The 14,284-nt window shown below is 38.6% G+C and overlaps 1 protein-coding gene across 1 annotated transcript in view; it reads left to right on the forward strand.

Annotated features, from left to right (window-relative positions):
• Nucleotides 1-829: 829 nt before the first annotated feature.
• Nucleotides 830-14,284, forward strand: part of LOC130912422 (fibronectin type III domain-containing protein 4-like) — a 35,961-nt gene continuing 22,506 nt past the window's right edge. Inside the window, exon 1 of the mRNA XM_057830502.1 lies at nt 830-1,406. Coding sequence (XP_057686485.1) covers nt 1,325-1,406 — 82 coding nt within the window. The 5' untranslated portion in view covers nt 830-1,324. The remainder of the gene's footprint in view (nt 1,407-14,284) is intronic.

Genomic DNA, 14,284 nt, shown 5'->3' on the forward strand with positions numbered 1-14,284 from the left:
ATTCTTTTTACTGGATACTTCTTTACATGTACTTGAGGACATTTTTATTTTTTTTATGACTACTTTTACTCTTACTTGAGTAATATTATTATTAATTATTATTATTATTATTATTATTATTATGGCTACTTTACCCCCTTCTGATTAGAAGTAGCACAAACTTTTTTTTTTTTTTTGCTCACCAGCACATAAGGGATTTTCTCTTGTGTGTGTTTGAGTGTTTTTGTATGTGCATATCGGGGGGGGGAAAAGGTTGTAAAAGTTGCCAATATGTTCTCTAGAGAGTAAGGATAAGACACATCTTTCAGATGCGATAAGTCAAATTCCAACAAAAAACATTCAAATGTGACTTAATAAATCAATACTCACTCACCTACTGTATGTCCCTCAATGTGCCCGCTTGCAACAAATCAATTCAGCGGAAGCCATTTTGCAGCAGACCTGCAGGTGTTGGCAAACAAGATGTGAACGGAGACGCGGGGGACCTTTCCTGAAGGCATCCTTCTTGCACGCGACACATGCACCTGCAGTCTTATGGGAGTCACACTGTGCCATGATCAATTATTCATGTCTTACATCTTTATCACAACGTTTTGCTCTAACAAATCCTATACCATTCACTGAAATGGAAACAAAATTAAACTCTTTTTGTTCATAAATGTTATAATCATTAACATATATTTTATTTATAAATACGTGTTTACATTTAAGTTTAACATATGAGTGGAAGACATTTAAAAAAAAACAACAACAAAAAACAGTCGTGTAGATCTTTGATGTCATCGTATGCAGCACATACACGCGCACGTGCCCACCCCTCATTCAGTCATCCTCCCTCCTTCCCTATCATTTCCCCCAACTATCAGATGCAGTGCAGCTATGGGCTGGACGCATCTCCATCTTTGCCCTAAAACAAATCCAGAGCTCCTCTTGTTATTTTTTGAGGAATCCACATTCTGCTCTTCAGGCGAACAAACCACCACCACCGTGTTTGTCGCGCACCCTTTTGGCGCAAAGCTCTCACCGCTGGATGGACGCGGAGCTCCAACTACCTGTTAGCACCTCGCATTAAAAAACGGAGGAATTTTGAGCGCACACTCGTTGATGGACAGTGTGAGAGTGGAAAAGACCAAAACAGCTTAAGAGGAAAACTGCGCTGCATCTTTTCCTCACCTAATTTTTTGCCATTTTTCTTTTTCTTGAGAAGATGTCAAGTGGTTTGTGGTGACCTTGAGGTCGAAAAATCCCGACAGTCTCGCTGTAAGGCGGAGGTGGAAGAAGGTGCGCGCCGAGGACCCAATCGTGGGCGCACTCTCATCAGGTTATGACCGCGTTTTCTCACTTGGACACCAGGCTGCTCCTGCCGCTGATGATACTGATAATGGGATGCTTGATGGTTGGTGGAAGTAAGTGTCTTAACTATGTCCGTTGTCAGTGCTGTAGTGCACGTGTCGTTTATTGATTGACAGAAATATTCAGAATATAATAATAATAGAGGAACACATTAAAAGCAGTATACAGTGGCCGTGAGTCATAGGACTATTATGTTGTCAACTTTTATCATATTATAATTTCATTGTTTGAGTCATTTAGTCATTCCCCTTTGAGTTCTTGGACAGTTGAAAAAGTATTGACTGATTTTGAAGTTATCTTTCCCATACAATTTACTTATAAGGGTATAAGCACTTCTACAAAATACTTTTGGCAATTATGTGCAGCTGCTTTAGGTCAGTATCACATGAAGATTATTCCTTTTTTTTATTTTATTTTTATTTTTTAAATTAATTTTTTTTTTTTTTTAAATATATAGTACCCTTGACTCAGCTAGGGGTCTGCAAGTCCGGTCCTCAAGAGCCGGCATCCAGCTCATTTTCCATGTCTCCCTCCTTTAACACACCTGAATAAAATAATTAGGATCGTTATCAGGCTCCTGCAGAGCTTGCTGATGAGCTGATCATTTGATTCAGGTGTGTTAAAAGAGGGAGATATGGAAAACAAGCTGGATAGCATCTTTCGAGGACCGGACTTACGGACCCCTTCCTTAACTAATTCACTGCCAGACCTCTGTTAATGGCAGTCAGTGAGTAAAGAGCTATAACGCATTTGAGTGCTAACAATGTTTAAACAGTATTGCATATCAATAATAATAATAATTTAATAAACAAAAATTTACTTTAAAAACTTTAAATAAAAATAAAATTACTCATTTAACCTTTTAAAGGGAAAGAGGTTTTTTTTTCTGTCATTTAAAATAACACAAAAAAAAAACTTCAGTCCATAAAGATCAACATACTGTACATGCATCACATCATGTATGGGGGCCACAATATTAACATTTGAGCCTACAATACCAAAAATGTGATATATTTGGATGCCGGGTTTCAAATTGCAATATATTTTAATCTATTTACCAATATTGTATTTTAATATTATTTTTAACATAATATTTAATATAATTTTATCATTAAATACATGTTTAAATTAATAACATATTAATAAAAAAATACTAAGATTTAAATGAATAAAAACTCCCTGGGTATGTCTCCCAATAGCACTCTAAAAGTATAAAAAATAAAAAATAAAATGTTTTCTTTGTGCCTGCCGTTGACAACAACAGATCTCCCATTCATTTAAAGTGGGAGGACTGAATGTGAATACTCATGCATACACTCCATCATCAATTGACAAGACAGCTCCCACAGACATTGCGCCACACCTTCCAGTAGGGGGCCGACCCAGGCAGAACGTTGAGTTGGCTTTCACTGCGTTCTAATGCCGGATTTAGAGGGAAACAGGACGAAGGTTTTACGGCATACAAGCAGGCAGGGGTGTCTCACGAGGGTTTTGGTCGACAATTCAAGGCAATTATTATATTAAATAGCACTATGCATGCACTTTGAAACGTGAAAAAATCAATGGCTAAAGTTAGTGTAACTTTGGCTTGAAATATTTACGCAAAATGAATGATAACTACCCGTTTTTTGCTTTTAACCCTTTAACACCGAACATGTCGGCAGTGACGCGTTACGCATATCGTCTTTGAAGCTTCGTCACGCTGTAATTACGTCACTCACGTGCCGCTGGTTGGTCTCTTTTGAAAGTGCGGAAGATGATGTCCACACCAGTTTTTATTTGAAGTCAATTGACCAAGAAAACCAGGAGATAATGTCATTTGAGTTTTATGGTTTTATTGCACTCATAAATATGCATTAAAACGCTGCATGGACCATGTATCTCCATATTTCCATTATTTCTTGTCCTTTATCAAAACCGAAAGCACCACAAAAGACTACGTATCCCAAGAGCCGTTGTGATGTCAAAAAGGACGAACCGAATGTGATCATTTTTAATAAATTTCCGAGCGAAGCGCCAACTAATGAAAGGGAGGCATGCGAAGCAAGCAACGGCTGGTTGGTTTGAGCGAGCGTTTTTGAAAGGTGCAGAACGAATCTAAAACTACATTTAGTGCAGGCTAATGCATTATCTCATTAACTCAAGGAAGAAGATGAGCCGTATTTATCGTTGTTTTCTTTGGATGAGTCGGCGTCTTGGCGAGTAGAAGTGACAGAAGCGCGCAGACGGCGAAAGAGTAGGCTGTGTGACGTTGTGTGTGACGCAGCTCCATGACCTGTCCAAGAAGACGCTTTATTGAGTGCGCAAAAAAAAAAAAAAAAAAACTTTATTGGGTCACATGCCTGAAAATTTTAAATTGAACTGAACTACTTGTCAATATTTTTTGAAATACTATTTTCAATGTATTTTTCTTCACTATAATCTTTTCAGTTTTTATGTAGATGTGTGTTCGAGAGGCTTGATTGCATGTACGTATATACTTTTGATAAGGTGATGGGTAAAACACCTAACTTCACAAAGAGATATCCTCCAAACCCTTTTTGTGTTAGATGATATATATTTTTTTTTTCTCACTATTTTGCAATGTATATAACCTGTTTTGACCATAGTATGTGTAAAGGCCAAAAACGCCTATGACCATACCTGCTGTTTGTGTTGAATTGTCAAACATAAAACTATTCAATCTTATTTTTTTATATTGAATGTTTATCCTAAAAAGTTGAACAAATATTATCAAGCTTCAAAATGGTTGGTTGTCAATGGGAAATCAACATTACAAATTTTGAAAAAAGATTTTGGGATTTTTTTTGTCTTTTTGGGTCTAAAATGTGGATTATAATTGGTCAGTGACGAAATCAACAGTTTGGACATGAAGTTCAAGGTGTCCTAAAAAAAGGGACCCATCTTGGCCATTGTAAACAATTTTTTCTTTGAAATATAAAGGCAACATCAAATGCATGCAAATTCGGCCAAAATAGGCTTAGGTGTTAAAGGGTTAACCAAGAATCTAGACTGTTTTACGTTCATATCTATAGAAATTGCACGATTTATTTGCAAGTATTTCCAATTTAAAAAGCTCTTTGTTTCATGACAGCCACCACGTTCGATTACACAATAACGTAAGTTTTTTGCTTAAAATATTTATGTAAATTGAACGATAACTGCCCGTTTTTTGCTTTTAATCAAGAATCTAGACTGTTTTACGTTCATATCTATGGAAAATTTAAGCATTTATTTAAAGAATTATACACTTAAAAAGCTCTTTGTTTCATGACGGCCGCCACATTGGATTACACAATAACGTAACTTTTACTTAAAGTATTTATGTAAATTGAAAAATAAATGCCCGTTTTTTGCTTTTAACCAAGAATCTAGACTGTTTTCCATTCATATCTATGGAAGATTAAGCATTTATTTACAAGAATTATACACTTAAAAAGCTCTTTGTTTCATGACGGCCGCCATGTTGGATTACACAATAACGTAACTTTTGCTTGAAATATTTATGTAAAATGAACGATAACTGCCGTTTTTTTGGTTTTAACCAAGAATCTAGACTTTTTTACGTTCATATCTATAGAAGATTTAAGCATTTATTTACAAGAACGTTCTACTTAAAAAGGTCTTTGTTTTGTGACGGCCGCGCATGTTGGATTTTGTATCGCTACACATGACATTTAAGTTGCTATTTCTGGCAAAAATGTATATGATATGTTAGATAATGCCATTGATCCTGAAAATATAGGTGATTATCTCTGCATTTGGTGATTTTTGTGCATCTAGCATGAAATCGGAGAATTTTATAGCCATTTTAAGTGTTGTTATACTTATATAAAAATAATTAATTCAGATTTTATTATGGAACAACTTTGATTTTTTTTATGCCACTGCTCATGGAGACTCATATATGCCTAAGGGAGGTGCCTGTTTTGGTTTTAGGTCGCTAGTGGCTTTGATTTTAAAAATATTCGAATTTTAAGTTTTTTAAAATATGCCCCCTACGGATCGGCTCCGAGCCCCATGTCCTGTCAACTGATAGTGAAGTCTACGACTCATGTTTGAGCGCCATTGACATGCAACTAATTTTGACTGGGAGGATTGGCAGCGATCATTCAGTTTCTCCCAGTCAAAATCGATTGGACATCTAGCGCCGTCCATGGAAGCCAATTCGATATAAGGGGTTGAACTGATTCAGAAAAACAACGCAAGTGCTGATGAGCATCTATAGTGTTAACAGAGCGGGCAGTACAATCACAGTATGGAACTTTGATTGTGTCCCCTCTTAAATACTTTGTGTACTTCTCATGCTTAGAAATCAGTGCAAATATCCGTGTGTTTATGTTAGGATATTTTTAGGGGTTGGTGCAAATTTTAAATCCAGGGGTGCTTGGTAACCTCTAAAGATGGTGAATGCCCACAAGTGAAGTTAAACAACAAAGTAGAAAAGACCATTTAATGCACTGACTTTACAACTCATAACATCAAACTGTCATGCCTTTGTGCCCTAGTGTGTCTTGTCATTGTGATTACCCATTGATTTCACCTGTGTGGCTCGCCTTGTGTATCCACCAATCCGCTGCCTCTTGTATCCCCCACCTGTGCTTCATTGTCTCGTTACCCCTTTTCTGTGTATTTAAGCTCCCAGTTTCTGTTCACTTCTTGCTGCGTCATTGTCGATTTCATGTCAATTCCAGTGTCTAGTTCACCATCCAAGTCCTTGTTCCTGGTTTTTTGATACCCAGTTTTTTGTTAGTACCCTCAGTTGTGTTTGCCTTGCTGTTTTGTATCACCTGGACTTTTGTTTGAACTTTGTGTATTTGTTATGATTATTAAATCATTTTTGAGTTGATCTCCACCTTGCCTCGCCTCCCCGCTTCCCTGAATTTGGTCCACCTCGTCCACGCATCCTGACATATTGCGTCATTATGTGTCACAAGGAGTGTGCTCGCCAGACTCAGAGTATTCCTGGCAAGGATTCAGTGATCTAATAAACTGTTACAACTTTTTGAAGCAATCTCTCACTCGCTGTAGGTTTGCTAATGGAGCCTGATTGTATTGTTGAACAAGATTTATAGTGAGTAAACATGTGCAGTAGTAATTAATCATTCATACAGTTATGTGCGCTACATGTACTAAGATAGCCATATGGAAAACATAAACGCCACTAACCAAATGAAGTGATTTTGTGGTGATTGAATTCAAATTAGAAACCTAACATTGATGTGCCTTGTAATATAGTAGTGCTGCAACATTTAATCGATTAGCTCGAGTAATTCAATGAGAAAAGATTTGTATTTTGCTGCTTCAAGTATTCGTTTAATTAAAGTGGTGTTGTAATGGTTTGTTTTGAAAGTGTTTGCATTTAGTTTTATTGATTGGGTTGCATAGACTGACCTTTAGTGGCAGCAGTGCATATGACATAGCTCATTTCACATGGCTGAATCCAGCTGCTCCAGTTTTTGTGGGAATATGTCTTTGAACCGTTTAAGAGCATTGTTTTAAAAAAAAAAAAAAAAAAAAAAAAATTAGCATTATATAGCATTTAAGTTAGCTGACTTTTGCTATGTAAGTTAGCTAATTGTTCTTTTGTTGTACTTAGATCCTAATTATTATTTTATATATATATATATATATATATATATATATATATATATATATATATATATACCTTTGAGGCTCAGATCAGGTATTTTAATTTTTTATGTTCCTTATCATATTACTCGCTTATTTAAACTAACTAGTTCATTGATTAATCGACTACTAAACTAATCAATACCTGCAGCCCTATGATATATACATCTCAATTTAAACAGGGGCGTGTACCTATTTTGCTCAATAATGTAAGCGGGAAGTACTGCTTGAAATCCAGAAGCAACCTCCACTTATTTGGGGCATTTGGATGGTTAACACCTCCATACTTCAACTAGAAAAACAGCTGTTGTAAAGCTGTCAAAACCCTAATCGATTATCCACCAAGGGGGATTCCAAAGCAATACCTCTTGCTGACTGCCTCTCTGGCCATTTTAATTAGCTGCATTGCAAATCTACAGGTGTTTAATTCATCCAGTCAGCCTTCCGCTTACTTGAGCTTAGTTTAAGCAAAGCACCCGTTTTCAGATGAGTCCATCAATGAAGAAGGAGAAGGCTAAAAAGCTAAAAAGCAAAGGAGATCGTATCAGACAAGGCAGCCCTAATGTTACTAAATCATTATCAGTAAAGTACAACTTGCAAGGTAGTTTTGACATGAGACAATAATCATAAAAATAAATGCTGTCGTGCGTTGTTTCCAAAGAAGTCATCCTTCTCCTGTCCAAGTCCGTCTGATGCGATCTCCTTTGTTTTGCTTTTTTCGGGCGAAGGTAAGAAGTGATCTAATTAAAGGGCAAGCAGCCAATCAGAGTGTACTCCCACTAGCTCTGATTGGTTGGTTTGTGCCAAACTGAGCGCGCAGAGAAGACAAACAGCGCGCAGGGGTCGAGAGAGTGGGGGCCCCTTTCACATATACTTGAACACGGTTAAAATAACGGGATTTAAACGGGCAGCCCTTGTGTGTGAAAGCAATTTCCCGGGTCGACTGACACTGATATGACGCGGACATAACCCGAGCAGCGTCTTAGTATAATGTCCGAGACTTTCCATGGATGAGGCATGTGTGAAAGCACGCGTTTGATTTCCGGGTCACAGCACGATGGCTGATGACATAAATATCATGGTGGCCCGATGGTCATTTCCTCTTCGCAGAAAGACGAAACTTCGCAATTATCAACATGGCAAACTAGAAATGGCAAAATTAAACAGAAAACATAACGAAATTAAATTGCTAATGAATCAGAGAACCGAGGAAGAGAGTCCATCGTCCATCTTTGGAAATGTGTGATTTATTTTGTTGCCGATGTTAGGGTCCGCAACTGCGAAAATAGGGTTGTACCTCAAAGCAGAAAACAACGGAGTGATGCATTCAAGGGTTTATTAAATACAAACAAAAATACACACGATCACGGAAAAGGGGGGAAAAAAACACAATGGGTCCGTGACAGAAGACGATCAATAATACTAACCTAAGCGGTAGACAGGGAGCCGATAAGACAACAAAACAAATACACTCAAGTACCAGCAAAACTTGGGGTCTTTCAAAACATGGACGGCAGATGAACAAGCTACCAAATGCACAAAATTTGAGAGTAAAAGGTGTCAAATGGCGCCCAGCAAGTTAATATCTCGGCACCATTCTTTTGGATCGCCTGGGCTTAAATACAGTCTTGATGAGCTTTAAATGGCTGCAGGTACGACATCGGGAACGCTCCCTAAACCATCTCCGTACCAAAACATGATCTGACCAACAGAATGTGACCGCTAATGCCAACCCAAAATGACGTAATGTCCGGGTTATAAAATTGCGCACAGAGAGCGCAGAGTCAGCAAAACGTGACAAGTTTGTGAAAATGTCCAACCCGCGTCATTCCTGGGATATCTATCCATGTGTGAAAGCCAAAACACAAGTAAATCCCGTGTCACCTTACGCGGGAATTTATCGGGATATATTTGTGAAGGGGCTTAATATGCAAAAACAATTATGGAGCACAGAGTAGATTTTTTTTTTTTTTGCTCAATATATTTTTCTGTGCTCAATCTGTTTGCTCGCTCAGACTTGTGGCAAAAATATAACCCCATACAGATGACGCAGCAACGTGAGGTTCAGCACCTTGCTCAAGGATGCTTAGACAAGGTCAGCAGGGCAGAGAATTGAACAATCAGCCTCTGAGTTTGGAAACTACTACTCTACTACTTTGCCACGCCGTCCCACATACAGTATATCAGATTATAAACACACAGACACATACTTTGAACGGTGCACCTCGTCTGGTGTGGCATTTTAATTTTTACAGGTTAATTTAATGAGCTGTATGTCTTCTTGTACGAGCATCTCATAACACAGGGGTGGGCAAACCGGTCCTCAAGGGCCGCAGTGGGTCCTGGTCTTTGTTACAACTGATCAAGCACAGGCATTTTAACCAATAATAGGTCCGGGGAAACAAGATGCACCTGATTGCAATCAACTGATTGCACTTGTATGACACCAGATTGGTGAAAAGGTTTCCTCTTGATAGGTTATAACGAAAACCCGCACCCACTGCGGCCCTTTGTGGAATAGTTTGCCCACCCCTGTCATAACACAATGTGCGGCTTCTATATACTAGTCCTCCTCAAAATAAATTAGCATATTGTGATAAAGTTCATTTTCTGTAATGCACTGATAAACATCAGACTTTCATATATTTTGGATTCATTACACACAACTGAAGTAGTTCAAGCCTTTTATTGTTTTAATATTGATGATTTTGGCAAAAAAGTCAAGAAAAACCAAACATCCCCATCTAAAAAAATTAGCATATTTCATCCGACCAATACAAAAAAGTGCTTTTTAATACAAAAAAAAAAAGTCAACCTTCAATTAATCATATCAGCTATGCACTCAATACTTGGTCGGGAATCCTTTTGCAGAAATGACTGCTTCAATGCGGCGTGGCTTGGAAGCAATCAGCCTGTGGCACTGCAGAGGTGTTATGGAGGCCCAGGATGCTTCAATAGCGGCCTTAAGCTCATCCAAAGTGTTGGGTCTGGTGTCTCTCAATTTCCTCGTCACAATATCCCACAGATTCTCTATGGGGTTCAGGTCAGGAGAGTTGGAAGGCCAATTGAGCACAGTAATGCCATGGTCAGTAAAGCCCTTAACAGTGGTTTTGGCACTGCGAGCAGGTGCCAGGTTGTGCTGAAAAATGAAATCTTCACCTCCATAAAGCTTTTCAACAGATGGAAGCGTGAAGTGCTCTAAAATCTACTGATAGCCAGCTGCATTGACCCTGCCCTTGATAAACACAGTATACCAACACCAGCAGCTGACATGGCTCCCCAGACCATCACTGACTGTGGGTACTTGACACTGGACTTCAGGCATTTTGGCATTTCCTACTCCCCAGGCTTCCTCCAGACTCTGGCACCTTGATTTCCGAATGACATGCAAAATTTGCTTTCGTCTGTAAAAAGTACTTTGGACCACTGAGCAACAGTCCAGTGCTGCTTCTCTGTAGCCCAGGTCAGGCGCTTCTGCCGCTGTTTCGGGTTCAAAAGTGGCTTGATCTGGGGAATGCGGCACCTGTAGACCATTTCCAGCACACGCCTGTGCTCGGTGGGTCTGGATGTTTCTACTCCAGACTCAGTCCGCTGTTTCTGCAGGTCCCCCGAGGTCTGGAATCGGCCCTTCTCCACAATCTTTCTCAGGGTGCGGTCACCTCTTCTGGTTGTGCAGCGTTTCCTGCCACACTTTTTCCTTCCCACAGACTTCCCACTGAGGTGCCTTGATACAGCACTCTGGGAACAACCCATTCGCTCAGAAATTTCTTTCTGTGTCTTAGCCTCTTGCTTGATGGTGTCAATGATGGCCTTCTGGACAGCAGTCAGGTCGGCCGTCTTGCCCATGATTGCGCTTTTGAGTAATGAACCAGGCTGGGAGTTTTGTTAAAGCCTCAGGAATCTTTCGCAGGGGTTTTGAGTTAATTCATTGAGTCAGATGATTAGGTTAGTAGCTTCTTTAGAGTACCTTTTTGTGATATGCTAATTTTTTGAGATAATGATTTTTGTTTTTTCTTGACCTTTTTGCCCAAGTCATCAATATTAAAACAATAAAAGGCTTGAACTACTTCAGTTGTGTGTAATGAATCTAAAATGTATGAAAGTCTAATGCATTACAGAAAATAATGAACTTTATCACAATATGCAATTTTTTTTTAGAAGGACCAGTATATACAAATAATAAAAAAATAAAAGATGGTGGGCATGGTTTATAGTCTTGTGCAGTTTATAGTCCAAAAATTACAACAATAAATGGTTCAGTTTCATTGAATAACAGTCAGTGAAGTATTAAATGAACAATTGTTTTTATTATTAGTGGTAGTAGTTTGCGGTGGCAAAGAGCTGCACTGCATCATACTGGCAAGCATTTCCGAGGAGATTTGCAGCACAGTTTTAACAAATGGACCTGTTGATGAACGTAACGTGTTGCCTCAGCAGTTGCCATGATGCAGAAAAACATTTGAAATGATCACCAACTTCCTGTCAGTCGTCAAGAGGTTCATAAAAATCCAATCTCATCTCTTGATATACTGTATCTACATCAGCATGCGCAGATTTCATTGTCTTTACGGCAGGCGCCGACCACCCATTTATCCTTCACGGAGAGCCATTAGCCAGATGAGGCTGTCCCAGTCGATCAGCAAACTGTTTGTTCCCTGTGATTTAGCATCTGGCCTTGGATGGACCACATGAAAAACGCCAACAAGTAAATAAATGTCACAAGGCTCATATTTGTTTTTAGTGTCAGGGGAATAAAGGCTGAAAGGAGCAAAATTTTGCTGCGCCGTAGTTGTCGTAAATACTTTACAAATTAGTAATGAGCATAAAGTGTACATTTACAACAGTGGCCTCCAAAATGGCATATGGAGAAGCTGCAACATGTGTGGTCTTGTCCTTCACCACAGTTTTTCATAATTTCATCAATCAATACTACATTTTTTCCACAACAGGCTTTCCATCTCTTGCTTTTTCATGACTCTCTCCATCATTGATCTCATCTTCCTCACAGGTCATCCATCTCACTTAGCATCATGCTTCTCTCCCCCCCAAAACCAAAATATTGAATGTTCTCTTGCCATCTTTTTATGCTGTGACTCATTCGTCCCTGTCATGTTTCTGCCAATGTTCAGTCTGCTTATCTTTATGTCTCATTCTAATTCACAATGCCCTCGCTAGAGTTTGACGTCACAACTGAAGTTGATTGGTTTGGTGCAGGAGAGTGGTGGAATTTCACTTCAATCGTGTGCAAGTGAAAGTGCAGTGAGATAAGAACATCCTCTATTTGCTTTGCCATGACAATGTCTCCAGATGCACAGGAAATTTCTCCATGCCCACATTGTCAGGAAATGGACCAGAATGTACTGCAGCAATAAAACAGGTTTAGTAGGTAGTAGAAACTGGGAAAAATCCCATTATGCTGCTGTTTATATTCAATGCACCCACACACATCTGGTCTATAATCCTGTAACAGAAACTGTGGCCTCAAAGAATCATTGTCTGCTAAAGGTCCTGTCAGAACAGTTAGCCCACAAGTTGAGGCAAGGGCGTAGGTTTGCATAGAGATGGTAGGGACATAACACAACCAACCTTTCAGGATCCTCAAATTGTCCCCACCAACTTTCAGGCAACCTTATTTGTATTGTATAATGTTCAGTTATGTAGGTAATTTAGATTCTTTTTAATGTTTTAAGGATAGAATTGACCCTATTATTAAGTGATATATTTACATTATTTTCAGACTTACATTTACCCCTTTTCACTTGCTGAATGTGCCGGACCGTTATTATTTTATTAAACTTTATATGCACGTTTGATTGGCTGATGACATCCCTCCCGCCCCCCACCCACACACACGCACACCCACACAGCCCCGACAAAAATACTTCATGTCGACAACATGCCGCCTCCACCGACCCCTTTGGAGGAGGAGGGATATTAGAAGTTTTTTTTTCTGCCAGCAGCAGCTACCCGGATAGCAGACCGACGTTAAAAAGATGTTGGATCAACATTCCGCTGTCGATCTTTTATCGTTGAATCACCGTCACTTTTGCACCCTCAATTAATGTTGTTTCAACGTTGAAATCCTTACAAAACCTAAACGTTATTTCGATTATTAATAATATTGGAACAAAGCTGAATCAATGTTATGTTTTCAACCAAAACGCCCACACATCCATAATTTCAATGACTTTTCAATCATATTTCCCGGTCAATCATAAATCAACTATCGTATTGGCCCGAATATAAGACAACCCTGATTATAAGACGACCTCCTCTTTTTCAAGACTCAAGTTTGGAAAAAGACTTTTTGAACACCAAATTTTTATACAGAAAATAATTACAGTACATCTGAAACAAATGATTTGAGAGAAAAAGCATGTTATTTTGCCTCATTCAAATCTTTATTTACATTTACATTTAAATACGTAAACTAAAGTGCAACCACATTCGTAAATGAATGGCTTCTGGTTTTTGAAATGTAAATAAACCAATCTATTGTGATAAAACAACAAAATTGTAATAACTGCATTAACCATCATAGTGAAGTCTAACTGTAACTGTCGTCTTGAAACAAATCTGAATAAGGAAAAAAATTGCAATAAAATATGCAAACTGGTTAAACTTTACAGTAGCTGAGATCTGTCATGACAGAACATCGCTTCAATGATATCTGGCACCACCTAGCGTCGTGAATGGGTATAATGTCTAGACCGCGAATATAAGACGACCCCCACTTTTTCAGTCTTATTTCAATGCAAAAAACACAGTCTTATATTTGGGCCAATACGGTATTTGTCAACATTAGTTCATCAACTATAAAACAATGTTAACCCAACCATCGCCTGATATACCATAGAACAACGTTGTTTCAAGGTCACTTGACGTCGAAAATTTTGATGTCAACCATACTGATGATTTTGATGGAAAATCAATGTTTATTCGATGTCGGTCTGCTGTCTGGGTACTGTAAGGAATGTAAAAGACGTCAGTGTTGTGGACATGGGAAGCACATCACTAATTTGGCAACTGAAAGTCCAACCTGCATCAGAGTTGGCATAACATTAAACTGTGTGAACATGCTAACCTGCAAAACTCGAGTGGGAAGCTGCTTAAAACGAAATGTCCTGTATGTGTATTCTGCTGTTAATGTTATGAGTTTTTCTCAGTTAAATTTATTAATTTAGACGGACAATGTTGAGTGGTCTAAGGACAAATGTTTATTTTTTTTTGCATTCCTGAACAGTTAAGAGATTATTAATAGGTTTGTATTCATTGTGTATGTTGAATTTGCTCATAAAAT

This window comes from Corythoichthys intestinalis, chromosome 2 (assembly GCF_030265065.1).
Source record: "Corythoichthys intestinalis isolate RoL2023-P3 chromosome 2, ASM3026506v1, whole genome shotgun sequence".
Lineage (NCBI taxonomy): Eukaryota > Metazoa > Chordata > Actinopteri > Syngnathiformes > Syngnathidae > Corythoichthys > Corythoichthys intestinalis.